At 43.3% G+C, this 20,758-nt stretch overlaps 2 protein-coding genes across 7 annotated transcripts in view; one reads left to right on the forward strand and one right to left on the reverse strand.

Moving 5' to 3' along the window:
• Nucleotides 1-1,120: 1,120 nt before the first annotated feature.
• Nucleotides 1,121-20,273, forward strand: phc2b (polyhomeotic homolog 2b (Drosophila)). Of its 3 annotated transcripts, none has more exons than XM_086086286.1 (15): nucleotides 1,121-1,266; nucleotides 8,000-8,327; nucleotides 9,685-9,846; nucleotides 9,947-10,024; nucleotides 10,690-10,851; nucleotides 11,035-11,181; nucleotides 12,759-13,053; nucleotides 14,519-14,856; nucleotides 15,342-15,555; nucleotides 16,039-16,250; nucleotides 16,819-16,948; nucleotides 17,394-17,499; nucleotides 17,631-17,745; nucleotides 18,137-18,464; nucleotides 19,012-20,273. In XM_086086286.1, exons 2-15 carry the CDS (start codon nucleotides 8,058-8,060, stop codon nucleotides 19,164-19,166), a joined length of 2,712 nt encoding a protein of 903 aa, XP_085942412.1. In that variant the 5' UTR covers nucleotides 1,121-1,266; nucleotides 8,000-8,057; the 3' UTR covers nucleotides 19,167-20,273. The 3 variants fall into 3 exon arrangements, with proteins under 3 accessions (XP_085942412.1, XP_085942410.1, XP_085942411.1); XM_086086284.1 differs by lacking the exon at nucleotides 1,121-1,266 and adding an exon at nucleotides 5,341-5,507; XM_086086285.1 differs by lacking the exon at nucleotides 1,121-1,266 and adding an exon at nucleotides 5,341-5,507 and having other exon boundaries at nucleotides 18,140-18,464.
• anks1ab (ankyrin repeat and sterile alpha motif domain containing 1Ab) overlaps nucleotides 16,028-20,758 on the reverse strand; it is a 46,744-nt gene continuing 42,013 nt past the window's right edge. For all 4 annotated transcript variants that reach the window (XR_015096237.1, XM_086086290.1, XM_086086287.1 and 1 more), the window contains one exon: nucleotides 16,028-18,542. Coding sequence is in view for 3 of the 4 variants with exons in the window: in XM_086086290.1 (XP_085942416.1) it covers nucleotides 18,521-18,542 (22 nt within the window). In the remaining variant the exon portion in view is untranslated. The remainder of the gene's footprint in view (nucleotides 18,543-20,758) is intronic.

The following is a 20,758-nucleotide window of genomic DNA, read 5'->3' on the forward strand; positions in this document are numbered from 1 at the left end:
GCATTTATAGTTAGCTAACATTTATTTGTGCATCCAACAAAACTCAATGCAGCTCTGCTTACCTTTGGGATTTTACAAGATACTTGCAGCCATGGGGGATTTTCACATGATATTGCCTCTGCTTCATTGTTTCAGACAGTGTCGTTTCTTGAAAGTGACTCTGGATCGATTTGTAATTTAACAGTCTAGGCGAATATGCCATGGGTGGAGAAAACTTGATCGTGGTCGTGGTGGCGTAGGGCGGCTGATTATGTTTTTTTGTTTGATTGATGTTTTGTTTTTGCCTAAGCTTGCGTGCAATGACTTTAGTTACCGCTCCAGTGAAGTGAAAAATAGTGCAATTATGGTGGAAATTCTTAGCGGTAACTCGGTTTGCTAATAAATTGGTTTACAAACATATTTCAGACAAATATTGGGTTTCACGAACTGTGCAGCATCCTGACATCCTTGCAGAATTCTCATTCACTCTGAGCGTCCATTATTGTCACCCATTTCGGGTCATCATGATGAGAGCAGTGTGGTGACTTCACAGGGTCCATAGTTCAGATTATTATTATTTTTTAAATGTCTTGACTTTTTGGTATATAATATTTATGTGTGTGTCCCCCCGTAAATCAACACTCACTGTTTCTCCCCAGAAAAATGCAATGTATAAGTGATTATGCTATTAAGAAACACTCTCGCTGGGTAAATAGGCCCTCTTCAGTCCCTAAGGGTGAGGGACAATAACAAAGCACTCGAGACGACACGATATAAAGGCGCAACGAGTGACAGGATGCGTGCGTGTTTATTGCTGTATTTATAAAACATGCATCAAATTAAATATAGGATTTAGGTAGGTTGGAACTGATGAATAGCATTTCCATTTATGGGATGGGGGGGAGTAGTTTTTCATTAATATGTTTTTTTTTGTCTTTTTTAAATGTCCCGTTAGTTTCAATGGTATTAATTTAAGGGTTAATGGGTCTCAGTTGTCATGGAGACCAAAACGGCGCTCGTTGACAGGCGCTGTGTAGCCTTGTAACAGGAGACGAGCCGTGAGCGAGAAGGGGGCAGGTCCTCACCGCCCCGTGGGCTCCGCCTATTGGTCGATGGTGCGTCACGTGGCCAGTGTGGAATGCAAATGCAAAAAAAAGTTGCCACTGCCACTGCTTTGCTTCTGCTGGCGTTTAGCTGTTCGGCAGGCCAGAAATGGATTGTGTTGTAGGCTAAACAAGGGGACACAACACCAGAAGGAAGGGCGACCCGGCGAGGCTCACGATAACGGTAAGCAGGAGGTTTATTTATACAAATTCGCCTCTCACCCTCCCCTGCTACTAGCTTGCTCGCTCGTGTCCTGGAACGCGGGAGGCTGACTCGCTAGCTAAAACATGCGCCTCCCTCCAAACACTGACATTTTCGTGTCGTTTGTTCATTAAACTCCACGTAATGCATGTTCTTTTTTGTGAACACCTCAGTGCCGTGAGCTCACGTGTGGTGGAATTCCCCACGTACGCCACGTATGAAAACAAACCCATGAGGGGTAACATTTAAAAGGGGCTGTCAAGCTCGGTTGCGCCGACAAGCCCCAATATCGACTTGACGCGCTTGGTAACATACGGGCACGCGTGACGTCACAGGAGCTATTTTGACAAGCGTCTGTCATAGCAGCATGGCGAAGGCACTCCACTAACCTCACGTTGAACTCCCACCTCGGTTTACATTTGCGAGACACATGTAGGTCAACCACGTGACTGCAGTGGAAAGTGGCACTCACAGGCCACAACATAAAGGCTATGTCCATATTTGTTGCCATTAACTCACCTGGAACCACAGGGTTGCTGTTCAAGTTCCACTGGAGAAAATTGAAAAACTAAAATCAAATGTCGACTATTTGTTGGTTGCATGCTATTCTCCTTATGAACTACTGTCAAGCTGCCCTTGAGCAAGGCACTGACCGACATGCAATTTCTACAAGTGTGTCCAGTTGTGTGGTTGTTAACCAATATTGACCCGTCGGTCTCTGGGGACCCCCTACTAGCCACCAGCCAACAACAGCTAAGGCCCCCTATTTACGGTAGGGTACGCATTTTTGTGACTGTGTTTTGTTATTGATATGGTCAATTATTTGGTTTCCCTGTACCTCTTGAGCTGAGGGAGTGGAGATGGTGTCTTGCTCAAGGGCAGCTTAACAGCAGTCAGACCAGCAGGAGTTGAACCGTGAATCCTCCAGATCCAAAGTTCAAAGTCTTTACAAATCGGATCCTGTAGCCAGCCCCAATGTTGAACTTTTGTTGCTAGAAATTGAACTCCACAATTGTTTTAATTTTAGTTGAACTTCAAATACTATTTGGTAAATTCACATGTGTATGGTGGCGTAGGTGAGGTCGTTGAGCCGCTTCCGCCCTTTGAAATATGTCACCCCAAAAAAATCATCCCACAAGTAATGTACAGAAAGTTACACATCTAACACAAAGTCTCTTTTTCTCTTTGCCTGTGTTTCATTGGTGCCTTATACCTGACCCATATATACCACATCGACACGACACTCGTGAGATTGATTCATCAGAGACTCTCCTTCAGCATTTCTAATTAGTGTGCTTTACCAGAACAATTTCACTCCCTGCATGGTATTTATAGATTACAATGCAACCCTTTTTCACTTTTCAGGCTCCTTCTGCACCCTCAGCATCTGTGCTTTGTTGGGGTATTTTAACAGCTCGTTACATTTGTGTATTTAATTGTAGAGCAAACGCAGGGTGTTAGAAATGCTTAAAGTGTCCACCCGGCGGCCTATTTCAAGGTATTGTTGGGTTTACGGAGCAAAATTGTGTTGTTTGATAAATATGTGGTGTTCCCATTTTGTGTCTAATCTTGTACTTGCCCAAAGAGCACGACCACAAACAGTTATTGTTGGAAGGGGAATTCAACGATTCCAAACCTGCAATCATTTAGAAGATGAGTGCAGATTTTAGTATTCTTTTGACATTTTGTTTTAGTTGACCATGAAATTGGATGAAATCAATGACATTGATCAACCTGCAAATTATGACATGACTGCCGATCACTGTCTTCAGGCGGTAGGAATGTTTTTGGAATGTGGGGGGGTCACTGTAAAATGTAAAATATCAGCTGATCCGATCCAGGCGATCTGGTCGGTGTAAAGTAGAAACCATACATACAGTATAAACTCACATGGAGAGCAGATTATTATTATTATTATTTTAATAATCCTCCTGGAAAAGCTTGTAGGCATCTATCTGCATTGTTTTTGCGCCTACTAATGAGCTCGGCTTCCTCTTTGAACAGAAGATGTGGTTTGTTTGCTTTTAAAAAACCCTTTGCTTGCTTCATTAAAAAGCTCTCTGTTTAGTCTGGTGTCTCATGACGCTTTAGGGATCCCAGCTTTCGTACCCCGAGGTTCATCATCAAGCAGCCGTCCTATCACTGTCCCTTTTTTCTCTTTTGTTGACCTCCCGCCCCCCTCAGCCTCACAAGTGCAAGACAGGAGGCCCGCACCCGTGGCCTCACCTCCGGGCTAATCTATATGCAAATGAGAAGTTGATAATCAATGAGCTTCATGCATGGTCGGCCCCAATCAATACATTTCAGTGGCACGGCTACATTTCACCGAGCCAGACGTGCGGGTGCCATCTTAATGTGACGGGCCAGACCATAAGCACGCCATTATCCTCTGATTCCATCTACTTGGAGTGCACATGAATGAATAGTGTTCCCGTCCGGGGGAGCTTTGAATTCCAAAAGTCAAAAAATACGTACATTTATTGAAGAGGGTAATGCTATTTTAGTAGTATTATTATTTTTTTAATATGTCATTTGTGTGACAATTTACGCCCATTAGCAGAATTCAGCAAGTCCTTTGTTCATGACACTGGTTCAGTTCTGACTGTAGTCAAATAACCCAAATTTATACGCAAGTTAGAACACACCGCGGCCGTAAAACTACACTAGCTCTGTGGTGAAGCGATAAATAAATTGAATATTTGTATGGAAAAATACTTGTAGGCTATTAATATTAAACAATGAAATAATTATAATGGCAGGAGGTTTGAATTCCAGTCAAGTCAAAATGTCTTGGAAGGAAATGAAAATTTATTAAAACGTTTTAGTCGTCATTTTTTTGTGACAATTTAAGAACAATACCAGTATTCATTAAAATGGGTCTCTTTTGTCAAAAAATTAGCAGATTAAATATAATTTAAAATGCAAATTGCTAGCAGGATATTCCCCAAGGAATTAAATATTCTTAAACAAAATATTGTGTACATAATAAATATCTATATATATATATATATATTAGGGCTGCGAATTGCCTAGTACCTGTCGATTCGCATCACGATTCATAGGTCACGATTCGATTCGATGCCGATTAATCCCGATACGAATCTATAAATTGATTATTGCGATTTTCTAACTCAAATTTGGAAAATACAAAACAGTAAACTTGGTTTACACTTCCTGTCCCTTACCTAATATGGGAATTTGTTTGGCCTCTTTACCATACATGTAATGTTCTGTCTCCCAAAAATTGCATGCACGCCTACCAAGTGGGGAACAACTGCAATGCATTATTGATATGAACCAAGAATAAAAGGACATGGATAGGAAAATGCCACTTCTCTGTCGGCCAATCAACACAGATCGTCCTAGTGGACACCTGGTACTCTCAGCAGTTGAGTAAATAAACTCTCGCAACCAAACATGCCCCTACATGGACCGAAATAACCTGCTGTCAGTCGTCTCGCCAAATGGATGTGAATTTGTGTCTTGTTAGTGAGATAAGGGTACGTTGGTGCTCCTGTCCTCAATTGACTGACTGAGTGACAGCAAATTGGCCTCCTTTATAAATGCTGGTTATTTTTTCAAATGAGTGAATTTGGTTGCACAAAAAGGAAATTTTTGTAGACGTTTATATTGAAGTGCATGGAAATAAATATGCAGGCAAAGACGGCGCTGTTTTAATGATTTTCAGAAAAGCAGAAGCGAGAATAGTATTGTCACGTCAGAGCATCTATGCATGTATACATGCAAAAAAAAAAATTGGGGTACCATAGGGGAAGGGGGCGGCCCATCATTACCATCATCTTCATTAGAGAGCATCCTGCCCACCACCAATCAGCACGCCGTCCTGCTCGGGGATTCCGCCGTCGCCCCGTTGGCTGTCGCTAGGATACCACATAATCAGGAGGCAGGCTGCGGCCTGGTTGGCGGAGTGGGGTGTCGATGCCGGGACGACGAGCTCGCCGTGCGTTAGGGGGTAGGTGGAGGTGTTGGAGGAAGAGGAGGGGGGTGGGGGCGTGGGGGGGGGGGTGCCGCAGGGGGCTGGGCTGATATAGCACACTCGCACAAACGTTTTCAGTCAGTCAGTCAGTCGCACAGTCAATCAGTCAGCCAAGCAAGCGCTCGAGGGGAGGCAGACAAAGAAGAGCATCATCCTGAAGTAGGACAGCACGCTCCCGGGGGATGGGGCACCATACCCCTGCATCGCGTTGGGGGGGCCACAGGAGGTAGGAGAGCCGGGGTTGCGGGGCTTTGTCTAAGCAGCTGAGCACCCCTCCTCACACACGCACAAACATTTGCCGTAGCCACCATTCCATATTCATTTGCGGGGTTTGTACGTCGGGGCTTAATGGAGGCTCGTTGCCGTCCGCGTTGGGTTGGAGCCAGCCAGTCTGTCTGTTCGTCTGACAGCCTCTTAATGGCTCTCCTCTTCCTCTTGACTTCACAAATCCTTGAGGCGCAAGTCTGTCGGTCCACGTGAAAACATCACATCTGCTCGAGGGGCGTGGAGAGCTGCATTCGACTTGGCGTAGTTGTTGTTGGTACACTTTGGTTGCGTTCACGCCACAACTTTCAAGTAACACAAACCCGAAAAACAGAATCGGTTATAGCCTGTCAACATAAGCCTGACGTCATTAAAATATGAGGATCGATAGTGTATCCACATGTGCGTCCACCCTAAACAAGACCCCCACGGTGAATTACAACTACAGAGGAAGCACAGACCATTAAAGAGGAAACAGTCACTGAATGCTTAGATTGCTTGCTTTTAGACACTTTTCATCAATGTTAATTGTGTTTTGGGCTTGTGCGCCTCCAGGTTCAGTAAATCGTCACTTTTGGATGCCGTCCTCGCATCTTCAAAACCTTTTTTTTAGTTATTAAACATTGTATCGGTAAAATTTATATTATACCTTTAAATTGCTTACATTATTACATTTTCCTAAATCATGGTGAATTGCTAAAATGTTGAAAACATTGCACCAAAATATTAAAGTTGTTAACAGGACAGGCCTGCTCAAATGTGTTAAACTAACCTGAATATTTTCACCAGTCCTTCGAGGATTTCTTGCTCGTTGCAATTTTCAATTTTGAGGAGACATGCTGCAATGCTTGCCACAAGACCTTCTCAGAAAGTTGAAATGACACTTTAAATTGGTTAATAATCTGTAATAAAAAAATTTACAAATGGGACCATCCAACAGTTTTAATTTGTGAAAAAATATTTGACATTTGATGTTTTAGCCCAACACTGATGGGGAGATGTATTTATATCATTGAAATGTGCATGGATAATAGGAACATTTTTAATAGGACTTGAGTGTTTGGTAGTGTAAATTTGGCACATGTCTTTCTAAATGCAGATGTAAAATGTGGCACGCAGGGACAATAGTGTGTGTGTGTGTGTGTGTGTGTGTGTGTGTGTGTGTGTGTGTGTGTGTGTGTGTGTGTGTGTGTGTGTGTGTGTGTGTGTGTGTGTGTGTGTGTGTGTGTGTGTGTGTGTGTGTGTGTGTGTGTGTGTTTGGGGGGTGTTTTCTATTACAATGTCACTGATGGATGGGTGATTTCCCCTCACGGAGAGACTGCGGTGGCCAAAAGCATCATTTCGAGTGGTGGTGGGGGGGGGGGGGTCGCCTCCCCCCTTTCTGTGAATGTGGTGATATTGCGGCGGCTGCTTTGTGTACAACCATGCACGCTCGTTGTCTGATTGGATTTCAGAACTGTCACTCTCACCAACAGTTTGAATGCTAATGAGCCCTTAAGGAGATGTAATAGCCTTGCTTTTTGAATTTATTTATTTATTGTGAAAACTTTCCAAGACAGTTTTTTGTTTGTTTGTTTACTATTCTACACTGCCTTTAATGGAATAGCATATGGTTTCTAAGGGTTTTTCATTTAGTTAGAAATCTGCAAAGTAAGTAGGCCGTACATCTGGGCACGGGCCCCTAATCCTCTCTAAATAGTAATGAGGAGGAGGAGGCGGTAATGGCTTTAGAATGGCGGTGTGGCGGCAGTGTAGGTCCTGATTTAATTACTTCCATCAAACCCTCCTCTCGCTGTTTAAAATCCTCAAACCCCTTTTTCAACCTTCACCCCTCATTTTGCTGTTTAATTGCATGCACACACCTCTAACCTCGAGGCTAGAAATTCTATCCTCCCCACTTTAAGTCACCCTCATCAGCTGGTGACCCTGCTTCCTTTGTAGTACCTTAACTTCCTCTTTTTTACTCTCAAAGGCTGGATTTACTTAATTCCTTTTTTTTTTTGAGGGGGGGGGGCTCTCAAGTGGCATAATTGGGATGCCTTTTGTCTGGCGGTGAATATAATCAACGCGTGGAATCAGATTTCTTCAGATCAGAAGAAGGATCAGAATCATATATATATATATAAGTCTGACTGTGTTTCACTTATCTGCCAATATGTTTGCCCAAACAGTACAAATAAAAGCATCAAAAGACATCCACCGTCAATCTAAAAGTACAATGAAAGCACAGGAAATTAAATATAGTCAAAATTTGCTTCTTTAAGGCATGCCACACACCAAGCGACGTGACTTACCGCAATTGACAATTGTGAAGAAATTAGTCAGCAACTCGCTGAAAAACTGCGACCCCTGGTGTTCCTTTCTTCAACTGTTACGCTTTACTTTGTGCTTTCCTTTCCGACACCCAAGTGTGTTTCCTTTCTCATGCGCGCCACTTTCTCTACTGTGTTCCAGGCACAGGCGGGCCATCCAGAAGAGCCGGGGGTCAAAGGTGAGAAGAGCAGAGGGCACCATGAGCGAGCCTGGGCCACCCACCACACCCGCTGCCACCACCGCCACGACGACCACCATGGGCGGCAGCTCTGCAACCACCACCACCACTACGTCCTCCAGCTCCACCACAGCCGTCAGCAGCAACACAGCAACACCGTTGACTACCACTACTGCTTCTGCTAGCAGTACTAGTAGCGGCAGCACTACTAGTAGTACTACTACTGCAGCAAGACAGGCAGTCCCTCAGATTTCAATTTACGGCGGGATACCCGACAGGCAAACTGTGCAGGTGATTGCTTCAGTAGCTGTGCTAATGTGACTGAATTGAGAGATGTTTATGTTCCTTCAGGTCTTTAAAAACAATCGAAGGGAGGAATGCTCTTTGCACTTTAGTGCTCTTGACACTGTGACCCCCCAGGATTAACCCCCACACTGTCTGAATAAGGACCCGCTTGACTCTTAATGGCAGGTTTCTCCACCATTCAGACCAACAGCATTGTTACTAACCAGTATGAAGGAGAATTGAGGAGCCTTCTTTGCTTTGACGGATTTTAAGATGGCCGGAAGCTTCAATGTCACCACCACTTTTCCACTATGGCAACTAAATTAGCTGACTGCACTTGATTCCTCATAGATAATGTCTGTCTACTTAATTTGTGATTACGTCTACATGCAGGCACTAACCCTTTTAAAAACCCGAATAAAAACCCTGGGTTACCCCTTTCATAACCGGAATGCTGGTTCATATAAACACAATTGGAATACCTCGAATGAACGGGGCATTGCTTTTCCTCTTCTTTGCTTATTTGTATTCACAAGAAATCTTGGTCTTTGTAGTAACGACTTGTATATACGCAGCGCCGTCCCACGCCTCGCTTGAATACATTGATTTCTCCATGGCGTTTTCACGTTATATTCTGCCTCGATGGTGAAAATGCCGCAGTTTGTGACATGTTAACTATTCAATCGTAAAGCTTGAACAATGTTTATCTCCAGCTTGCACTGTTCAACAATACACGTCTATGTAGGAACATTAGACGACACACACATAGTTCCGCTCTATCCAAACAAGAAAGACAGACAAGAACCACACTTCTGGAGCGAGTAGGAAACTGACTACTTTATTTAGCGTGGTGAGTGACATGAATATAATGTATTTTATTGACCGTTTAAAGTTAGAAGCGGAAATTACGTCGATTTCTTTTCTGCCGTGACATCGTCGGTGTTTCGTCCCCGTACATCGGGTTATTCCAAACGCCATGTATACGGGGGTAACTGTCAACTTGCGCATGTAAACGTGTTATTCCGATTGTTCCAGAAACCCGAATTCTGACCATAACCCGAATATTACCTGCATGTAAACAAAGCCAATGTCGGCAAGTAAATACAAGAAACCCTCCTTCTCATCCATTGTAGCTGTTAGTTAAAGCGTCTCATTCTAAATGTATTCAATGCGGTTAAAAAAAAATATATATATAGTTTTCCACTGTACTACTTTGAAACAGAAAATCAGCCACCCCAAATTTGCAAAAGTGTCAAGAAGTTTCTTTACGCATTTGCCTACCCAAAAATGGCATTTTACACTTAGTAGTGTCCGCTTCACACGTTTTCATCCGGCCCTTGTTGGGGTTTGTTCTGTCGTGCAGGTGATCCAGCAAGCGCTCCATAGGCAGCCTAACACGGCCGCACAGTACCTACAACAGATGTATGCGGCCCAACAGCAGCATCTCATGTTACAGACCGCAGCGCTCCAGCAGCAGCACAGCCTCAGCACCGCTCAGCTACAGAGCCTTGCTGCCGTGCAGCAGGTGATGAAGCCCCTCTCGAGCCCTTTTTTTTTTGGTATTCTGCTTGCATGTTTTAGTCTGTTTTAAATATATCTCCACCCTCTTGCCCAACTTGCCACAGGCCAGTATTGCGGCCGGTCGCCAGAACACCTCCCAGAACGGCACAACATCTCAACAAACAGGATCGACTCAAACCACAGTAAGAACAATCTCTGAAGTAGCTGGAATGACACTTAGTAGAGCGCAGACCTCAGCGTAGGCTGTTGGGATTAAATTATACAAATTAGTCAGTCACCCACCTCCTGTACATACCTGTATTTGGTCATTATGAATCATGTATCACAAGCTAGTGACAGTGTAATAAAATTAGATTGATCAATGGTAAGGTAGATGTTTAAATGATACATCCCAACTGAGAGACAAAAATGCAAAATGTCATTTTTTTGCAGCCGTATGACAAAATTGCATGTGTTAGGGGTCCGAACATGGCCCCCTCAAATTCACTCAGTAGAAAACCCTGAAAAGTTACAAAAGGTTAGCCCCTGACACCTCCTTCAACGATTGACATGAAGCTGTGGCTATCATAACAGGATACACCAAAAATTATCTCGGGCCCGCGCACAAAAATGAACAGGAAGTTGACCATTTTAGTTTGAAGCAGCCATTTAGGGTTAATTTCAGTGCTCATACTTTTGCGAGCTCTTACTATGGAAATGTATCCAAATGAGACCAAACCATCCTAAACAGATGGGTGATGTTAAATTGTGAAGCTGTTTTGTTTTTTGATGCCTATACCATCCCTTTTTTTTTTTTTTTTGTATTTTTCGACAGACGTTTTGACAGTAATCTTCTCCCCCACCGTAGATCAACCTGACCGCCTCGCCGGCGGCTGCACAGCTGATCAGCCGCGCCCAGAGCATCACGTCAGCTCCCACCAGTATTTCCCAGCAGGCAGTCCTGCTGGGCAGCCCGTCTAGCCCCACGCTCACCGCCAGCCAGGCGCAGATGTACCTCCGTGCGCAGATGGTGAGAGAAAAAAAAGCCTTTCTATCAAGCAGATATTTTCTACTGGAGACAAAAGTTGTTCGACCTTGCCAGAAGCTGGCATTTAAATCTTCCTTGCATTAGCTTGAAATTCTGTTGAGCTCTTATGCTGATGCGTTCTTGACTGTAGAGTGTGTATTGTGTTGTGTATGTGGCGTTTTCTAGGCCCAGCAGAGCAACGTTTTCCAGGCGCAGCAGAGCAACCTGGTGCAGGTGGCCAGGAGTTTGGGCCGAGCCGTCCCCCTGTCGCCGCAGCTGATCTTCACACCGACAGCCACCGTAACGGCGATGCAGTCAGACAGCTCCGCACAGGTATACTGGCTGTAGCCGTTCGTGTCTCCGAGTGACACATACTGCTTTCAACTTGAGAGTGGGAAAAACAACGGCCTTTTGGTTTTACACAATGAGTGTGAAAACCCAAGAATGGCTCTCAAATTGACAAGTCTTCATAACCATAACATAAATGACATCCATTTTCTATAGAGCACTATAAACAAGCAACCTTTTGTACTCCCATTCAAACCTATGAACAATTTAGAGTCTTTATTGAATGTAGCATGCCAATTTTTTATGCGGGAGGAAGCCGCAGTACCCAAAGAAAACGCACGCAAGCATGGGGAAAACGTACAAACTGCACAAAGGAAGGCCGGACCCGAGATTAGAACCCCTTACATAGCTGTGAGGGTGGATATACTGACCACTATACCACCGTGCAAATTTGCTTGCATATACAGTACACAACAAACGGTATTTGTATTTTATTTTTAAATTAATTAGGTCTGGGTCTGTCATCCACTACCAGGGTAGCTGCAATATGTTTTTTGGGGGGGGGGGTTATTCAAGGGCAGTCAATCAGTAATTTTGATACTAATTTTAAGGCAATTGTAACCCATATTTGAGTAATCATTGTTGTGTTAATGTACCGGAAAAATGGCATATATTATCATTGTACAATTTTTACTAGAATTTACATTTTGTAATTACTACATGTGGTCCGGCTGATTTCTGCTCCTATGTAGTCTGTCACTAGCCGAGGCTAACACAGTAGTGAAGTCATAATTTCAGTAATATTTGGATGGAAAACACTTGTAGCTCGTACCTGGAAAATAATCTAATGAGAAAAAGTATAATGATGATAACTGAGCTTGTCGGCGTGACAAAATAATCTTACCCCGCAGTGCAAACTAGTGTACTCCGTGTTGTTTATGACCTTGAATGATGATACCATCATAAAATTAATGACATCCTGTACTCAATCTTGAAAATGAAAACGTACTTTTAGGTTTCGGCGCACTAGGAACTTACCACACACACATCAGGATTCCTGATGTCACCCAAAAACATGCACATATTTTTTCTATTACTCTTTCAATAATAGGACAGCACTGTGGACGACTGGTTAGAACATCTGCCTCCAGTGCAGAAGTCATGGGCTTCATTAGTCCAGCCTTCCTGTGTTTAGTCTGCATATTCTCCCCGTGCATGCATGGGGTTTCTCCCACATAAAAACAAAACAAAACATGCATGGCAGGTTCATTGAATATTTTAAATTGTCCGTGGGTGTGAATGTAGTATGAATTGTTGTTTGTCTATTTGTTCCCTGCGACTGACTGGCGACGACCAGTTCAGGGTGTACCCCGCCTCTCGTCCAAAGTCATCACGGATAAGCTCCAGCAAGCCCACGCCCCATGTGAGGATAAGTGGTTCAGAGAATGGATGGATGGATGGGTACTACAGTATAATGCACTTAACTTTTCCTCCATTGAATCTTCATTTATTCATGCAAATAATGGAGATAGGTTCCAGCCCATGCTAATGAGGACAAGCATTATGGAAAATTGATGGGTGCATTAGCCAGTGCAATCACCCTTGCTTCGTTTTGTCTTAAGAATCAGGTCCAAAATCTGGCCATACGCGGTCATCAGGGAGCCACCACGTCCTGCTCGCAGACTCAGACGCTGCAGGCTCTCAGTCTGAAGCAGAGCCCCGTGCCCATCCAGCCTGCCTCACTTGTCAAGAACCCCGGCCAAGGGGCGCAAGCGTCTGCGGGAGTCAAGTCTGGCTCATCTGAAAACCCCTCCGAGGCAGGAAAGAAAGGGGACGCTGCGGTGGTCACGGAGGCCCGGGCCATTAACATGAGCCGCAATGTCACGACAGTCAGTGCACAGCCACTACTTGCTCCAGGTGAGTGGAATCTGTAAAGCTTCATTGTGATTTCATTTTCCAATTTCCCTTCATAGTTTCATAGTTCATGTCACCACAAGTTTGGATCCTTAATGGCTGCTTGAGACAAGCAATTATGGGGCAATGTAAATATTGTACAGTTAAACATTGCACAACACATAATCCTACCTTCACACAGTAAATAATACCACTAGGTGACAGTATTGTTCTGCAAACACCGTCCTGTTCCTACTCAATTAAAGTCTTTCAGGCGTCCTCATAGGGTAAATAATAGTTGTACTTTTATTTTTGTTTTTATTTTTATTATACAGCGGTCAACTTAATGCTACACTTGTTTGCTAGTAGGATGTTAAAATTTCACTTCTCCTGTGTTAAAGGTTTTATGATGACGAGCTTGGTACAGATGAATTCACAATGTGGAAGTAAACCACAATGCATTGGGTTTGACAGTGGAGGTTTCAGTGTCACGTGTGTGGCTTGAACCCCTGTTGGAGCAGTGGTTTTGTGTCTATTGTGTGTATTTTGGAGTGCGTGCCTATGTAGCCAATGTAAGGGTGGGACATGAGCGTATTGATGCACAACCGCATCTGGCTTTGTCACACTAATTGATGCACATAAACCAAATGGAGTAGACGAGCCAAGAGTCGTGTCTGCATGCCGTCAGTAACGATTTACATCGGGTTGCCCTGGCAACCGGCCACGAGGGGGCAGGAGGAGGAGGGATGGAGGAAGAGCTGAGACAAATGCAGACTAAATTACTACATATATATTGTTTCTATATTAATTAATAATTAGAATAGCAGTAAATAAATCTTAGCGGTTTGAGGTTGTTGTTTTTTTAACAAATATGCTAAATGGCATTTTAACCAAGTTAATATTTGGAATTGGAATTTTAAAAATTTTGACACCAATATTGTCCCTTTTACTGCAAATTAATATCTGCTCCAAATATTGATCGTATTAATGAAATGGTATAACAATTGAGTTGATTTTGAGTGTCTGATGCACATTATCCACGGAAGATACAGAAGAAATACTGAATAACTGAAAGCTATTTTACCGAATTCAGGAAGTGTGAGATTGTTGTTATTGCAAGTATTTGAAAGCTGGTGTAAATCGATGACTTGCAACTGATATACTTTTTAGGCACTCTGTTCAGGTTGAGGACATTTATTAACCAGCTCTGAGATGTGGAAGCAACTCAAACAAAATGCTTTAGTATTCCTTGGAGGTCAAAGTCCTTGTATTGCCTGTCAGTCTTAGTCTGATGTGGTTCGGATCAGGACAAGCAGACAGCTAACAGTTGGCTCCTTTTAAGGCTGCAATACCTCCTTAAATAAAAATAACACCTGCACACACCATTTAACACATTCACAACGCACATTCTCTCTTCTCAGACTGACTTGGTGGTGAATGAGGCCTGTAAATTCCTAAATTTGAAAAAAGTAATCTGTTTTGCTTGCAGCCTACACACACATTCAACCGCACTCGCTGGTTCAGCAACACAAGCAGCAGCAGCAGCAGCAGTTTGTGGTCCATCACAGCCAAAGTTCCCAGAGGACCCCCGGTCAGCTGCTGCAGACGGCCTCCATTCAGCCGTCACCGCACCCCGTCCCCGTGTTGCTCAAGCCAGCGACGCACCAGACCGCCGCTCCCGGCCAGCACGCCACCATTTTCCACTCCACCATAAGCCCCCACACGCTCCAGCCCGCCGCCTCATCAATCTCTTCTTCCACGTTGACGAGTCAGGCTAAAGCACAGCCTGTACAGCTCACAGCCATCAACCTACAAATTCATCCCACGGTACGAGCTGCAAGATGCCCAACAATTTGGTAATTTAAAGCCATGTCCATGTGTACACCTGGTTGATATGTGTCCAAAAAATGTCTCTTGGACAAAGAAACTACACAAAATAGCCAGTATTAGGCTATGTTTACATTTTAGGCTTGCCTAAAAAGCAACGGTTCTGAAACTAGTTTTCATAAGTGAAACTAGTTTTATGAGTGGCCTAACATCAGCAACTAGTTTTGCTATGATTCCAAATGTAAATCGCAATTGTGCAGATGTGAGTCAACAACTTTTTTTTTTCTTCTCATGATTGTCCAGTTCAGCAACATTACTCGGTGTATGGTGGGTCTAAACAGAACTCAGATTATATGTGGGATATTCTCACAAATGTCACTTAGACACAGTGACAATGTGGCGCTATAGCCAACCAGAAGAAAATAATAAATGCAAAAAGTATATCTCCTACCTCATGAACATTTCGTTTCCCTTTGAAACTGCAGGCCTCTCGAACACTGGTTCAAGAGTGTAAAGATAAGCCGACATCACTCGTGGTGAGAGAGACGTGTGCAGCCTCTACCTCGCAGCAACAGCAACAAAAGCCGCCACCGCCAGCACCAACACCACAACCGCCACACCAGCAAAGTACGCCATCGCAACCCAGGAAGCCTGTAGAGCAACCCAAGGTTGACCCAGTGCCACAAGGTCAAACACAAGGTAAAGGATCATTTACAGTAGATTTCCATAAAAATTTAAGATGGTTAAAATTTTCGGATTGGGCATTTTCCATGGGAGTTAACTGGGAGTTCAGGGTAATTTAATAGAAAAGCACAAATATTAACATTTTGTTTTGTTATAAGTCAGACATTGTATAATTGCCCCACTTCACTCAAATGTTGATAAATTTAGTGCTTTATGCTCAAATTTCAGTTATTATTGACGTAAGGCTAAAATCCACAAACTCTCACTCTCAACCTTCAGTACTGTAAATTCCTGGTTTATTCACATACATTTCTGTTAATTATCATGGAAAATTTCCCCCAAATTACACAACCCTACCCAGCTTTTACATGGTCATCATCATCTTAAGGCACACATTGTGAAGTGTGGGAATTTTAAGAGTCCACAGATGAGCTCCTCGGAAAAACAAACAAAAACATTCTCCTTTTTAACAAGTCTTTATTGTCATTTCCCCCTCAGGAGGGAGTGCGACCAAGCGGCCGGCGCCTGCACCTGGGAGCCCGCCCCCTCCCATGGCGTTGGCAAACGACAGTGAGGCACCCGCCGTGACGGCTGCCGCGCCGCTCAACGGCGAGAGCAAGCCGCCACAGGCCATCGTCAAGCCGCAGGTCCTCACGCACGTCATCGAGGGTTTTGTCATCCAGGAGGGTGCCGAGCCGTTCCCAGTGTGTGTAAGTGCCACCCCCTTGGTAGCCAGACTCGCGTAGACGAGCCCCGAGTTGTCGAGCTCTTTCTCGCCTGCGGGGAAGCTGTCAGCCTGTAAACACAAATTCTCTCTTGCTCTATGTGAGCTGACAGCTTGCAGCTTGTCTGTGATTCTCGCTTTAATTACGGACACGCTGAAAAGAATACACAGTGTGTGATGAACATCTTTCCTTCATCAATTTTAACTCGTGTGCAATGGGACCTCTTAAAAGTTGCTTCAAAAGTCAAACAACATCTGCACATAATATGTCAAATGAAGCATACAGGCATGTACAAAAGGGTCTGCAAGGGAGCAATACAGTTAATATTGAAGTCTAGTCAGGTCAATTCGATCTACAGTTCATATGTTTAAAATAAAATTACACACATCCTCCTTTTTCTTTTCAGCCACTTTTCAACCATATCGCTAACCCTATGACATAGAATATTGCAAACTTGCTTTGTGTGACCACAGACATCCAAGCATATAGTACATTCAGCAAGTTATTGTCATCTGTTCGTTGTGTAATAATTTTAATATTTCTGTATGAACAGGTGGAGCGTCTCCCAATCCTCATCAACAGCCCCAAGAAACTAGACAGTCAGCTCTCCTCTGACCCGGACAAAACTCCTGTCAGCAATGCGGCAAACTCCGACTCCGAACCCGAAGACTTAAATCTGACAGGTGAGGCACAATATGCTCAGTTTGGTGTGGCTCCAATGTGAGTGTTTCATTTGTCCCCCCATGCTCCCCCCTCCAAAGCTAAACAATACGCACCCCACTAGACGTAACACGGAATTCTGATGAATATTGCTTTTGTGGAATATGAGTTAAGCAGCAAAATCCACCTGTTTTTATCCATCTCAGACAGCTCATTTGCTTTCTTAGTTAAACCATGTGACATGCACAAGCTGAGCCGTGATTGGTCGCTGCCTGAGCAACTGCGATGTCATTTTCAGTCGACAGCAAGTGGCAAAATGGCCGCCCCATGAAAATGTAAAAAATTTCACAAATTAAAAATTAATCAGAATGCCGTTACACTAGATATATAGATATAGAACATATTGTGAAGAGATTTTTTTTGACGCAAAGTAACAGAAGACTCAATCGTTCTCATCTGTTTCAACAGAAAAGGATCAAGAGCCCAAGTTGACGTGTGAATACTGCGGCTGGGTGGACTTCGCATACACGTTCAAGGGTTCAAAGCGCTTCTGCTCCATGGTTTGTGCTAAGAGGCAAGTCAACGTTTTAGTTTTTGAGGAATGCTTTCCAGTGATAATTATTTATTTTTTTAATGATGCATAAATATGTAGTCTCTACTATTAGAAATGATCAGTTATTATTATTTTTTTTTTTTCATGTACAGGTACAATGTGGGCTGCACAAAGCGCATGCGACTGTTCCGTACAGAGAAAGCCAAACAAGCAAATCGCTGGCGTAGGAGAAGTCAGGGCCGCTCAAGTATCGAAGCGAAGAAGCGGGTATGCACAACACTTAATCAAGCCTGGTTTCTTCAACGCTATGCAGTTTTTTTCCCACAATTTGAATGCATTTACAAATGTCTTGACATTCTTCAGTCAAAATGCACCAACGTTTAAAAAAAAAGAAGAAAGCATCATATCCTACATTGCATCCACTTGCCACACACTGGTTGAAATCTATCTGTTTTTAGGGTGTGGTAGTGTGCAGCAACACTCGCATGCATACATTCTTCATCCTCTGCAAATAAAGAGGGACTACTCTTGCTGCAGTTTACTGAGTCAATTAGTTGTAAAACTATTAATTTTGTGTGTGTATTATACTGTCCCTTGGTGGCATGGGCCGGAACGGGACAATAGCCTTTCCATTAATTGATTCATCAACCCTTCTCAGAAGATGTCCCCGTCGCCACAGCAGACTCAAGGCGGCTCGGTGTCCTCGCCGCATCACTCCCAGCCCAGCCAGGAGGAGTCCAGCCCGTGTTCGGAGATGTCCAGCTACGAGGAGCCGCCTTCGCCACTGTCGGCAGCCAGCTCGGGACCCCCGGCGCCCCCCGCCCAGGCCCCCATCCCCATCCAGCGGCAGCCCAGCAGGGCGTCGTCAGAGCCGGAGGACCTCGCCAGCAGAGACGCCACGGCCGCTTTGTGCCAGCCGTTCTTACCCAATGACCCCACCAAGTGGAACGTGGAGGAAGTGTACGAGTTCATCTGCTCGTTACCAGGTCAGGAAAAACTATTTCATGATGTGCAAAGTCTCCCTTCAGCACTCGACTGCATTCTATGAAGAGCTGCCTCGTTTCCTACAACCCACAACAATAAACATTGTGTTAAATGAATGCCTCTCTGACAGCGTCACTCAATTTAGCATAATTGTGGGAATGCTGGAAGCACACATTTTGGCTAAAAATGGGTGGATTATTGTGGGAACATATGTTCTTGTGATTTTTATTCTCCACATTTTTTTGCCATGAAACGACTCCCACATAATACTTCCGGTTTACACACTTGCTTCAAATACTCCTTCCGCCTTCCGTGGGTATTTATCATCCGATTCCATATTATTTACAGTATTCGCACAATTTAACGTTAAATATCAGCTTTCCACCATTCATTTTCAATGGGACTGACATTTAACTTTTTCTAAGTACACTTTCCACACCCACTTCCATACTTGCAACTGACCTCCATTACCAGCTGTCTTATACGTTAGATTTTAAAGGTTTGAGTGTATTTTGGCATTGTGAGACCAATTTTTTGTTGTCCGCTCAGGCTGTCAGGAGATCGCCGACGAGTTCCGCTCCCAAGAGATTGATGGCCAAGCTTTGCTCCTATTGAAGGAGGACCACCTGATGAGCACCATGAACATCAAACTTGGACCGGCGCTCAAGATCTTTGCACGCATCAACATGCTCAAAGACTCGTAGCGACGGATGCGTGCGTGCGTGTGTGCGTGTCTCTGAACTGACTATGACCTCACCGTCTCATCTTCACGAACTCCTGCACTTGATGGCCGCGTCATCAGCTGACTGAAAACACACTTTGGTCCCTATATTGGCTTCATACGGAGAACCGACTGAGATTAGTAGTGTCTTTAAGTGTTACTCAAGCTGAAAGTTTCTCTCAAGTGGATTCAGATGTACAAGACAGTTCATCTTTATTCATTTGAATTTTTTAGAGGATTAGTTCAATCCCAAAAGTGAAAAGCCATCAAACATAATGTAAAATACTTTTCAGAGGGCCAATTCCTATTTAATTTCAATATTTTAAAAAGTGTTTTTAATTGTTGTTATTCTTGAGATGGCGGAAAAAAATAGTTTTGTAAAATCTTCAAAATTGCAAAAACTTAAAATCATGAAATATTTCACTTTGTAGTGAAACTATAACACCAATTTCATTTTTTATGAAACTACTGAACTACAAAAAGTTGTCCATGATATTCTAATTTATTGAGATTCCCCTGGAAATGTGGTTTACTGAAGAATAACAATGAAGGGCTGAGCAAATCAGTATAGCACTGCCATAAAGGTTTTTTTTGTTTTAAATAAAGTTTTGTAAGACATATTTTGTAGTTTTGTCAGCCTAGGAAATGGCAAAACAAGCAGTTTTGTGTCTGGGAACAAAGATTGTATTAATGATCAGCAGGAATGTTGCTGCCAAGCGTTCTGTATCGTTATGCCCGCTTGTTTCACTAACATGGCACTTAGTCATCTTTGTGTTGCCTTCGCCTTCAACATATGAACTGTAGAGTTGTCACATTGTGTGTAAATAACAGCCAGACTGACTGAAACCGTGCAGTTAACTTATCCTTATTTGAATACAGATATGTTAAATATTTTTTGGGAAATATGCAAATTTATATAAAAAAAAAACACGTCTGAGTTGTTGGTTTTTTACTTGTTTTTTGTAAATTATGTTGTGTGTGTTTAGTGGCCGTGGAGGACTGTACTTGGCCAAGCTTTTGTTAAATGCTTGTGTTTAACGGCACCGTTTGGTACGCAGCTTTTTGCAGCTATAAATGATTTAAATTTCAATTTGTTCCTCTCTAATTGCTGCGACGTACTAATGACAACTTCGTTTTTCAGCAGGAGAAGCCCCGATGTGCATGAAAGTAGGCCTGAATAACTACTGTATGGACATTGTTGTAGAAACATTTGCTTACTGAAGGGGGTGCTGTGGTCTCGGGTTGACAAGACATCAGTCAGGAAGTTAAGGTAAGGCCAGTTGCGTTTTACTAAATTTATTGTATCTCTTTGACAAAAGGTTATCCAATCAATTTGGTTAACATATATGTGGATAAAATGGTGGCTTGAAATCAAAGAATGAACTTTTAATGAGGCTGTGAGACCTTCAAAGTCAGGCGCAATCAGTTTTGTGATGTTAACGATCGCACAATTGTCTTGATGCTACGTTAAAGCAGAAGTTGAGGGGAAAATATTTGCTTTGATGTATTTGTTTCAACCCCGGGCTAAACACGGTATTATTGTACACTGGTATGAGGATTAAGATGAAGAATCCA

Source organism: Leptonotus elevatus, chromosome 10 (assembly GCF_054856555.1).
Source record: "Leptonotus elevatus isolate MCC_2025b chromosome 10, RoL_Lele_1.0, whole genome shotgun sequence".
NCBI classification, from domain to species: domain Eukaryota; kingdom Metazoa; phylum Chordata; class Actinopteri; order Syngnathiformes; family Syngnathidae; genus Leptonotus; species Leptonotus elevatus.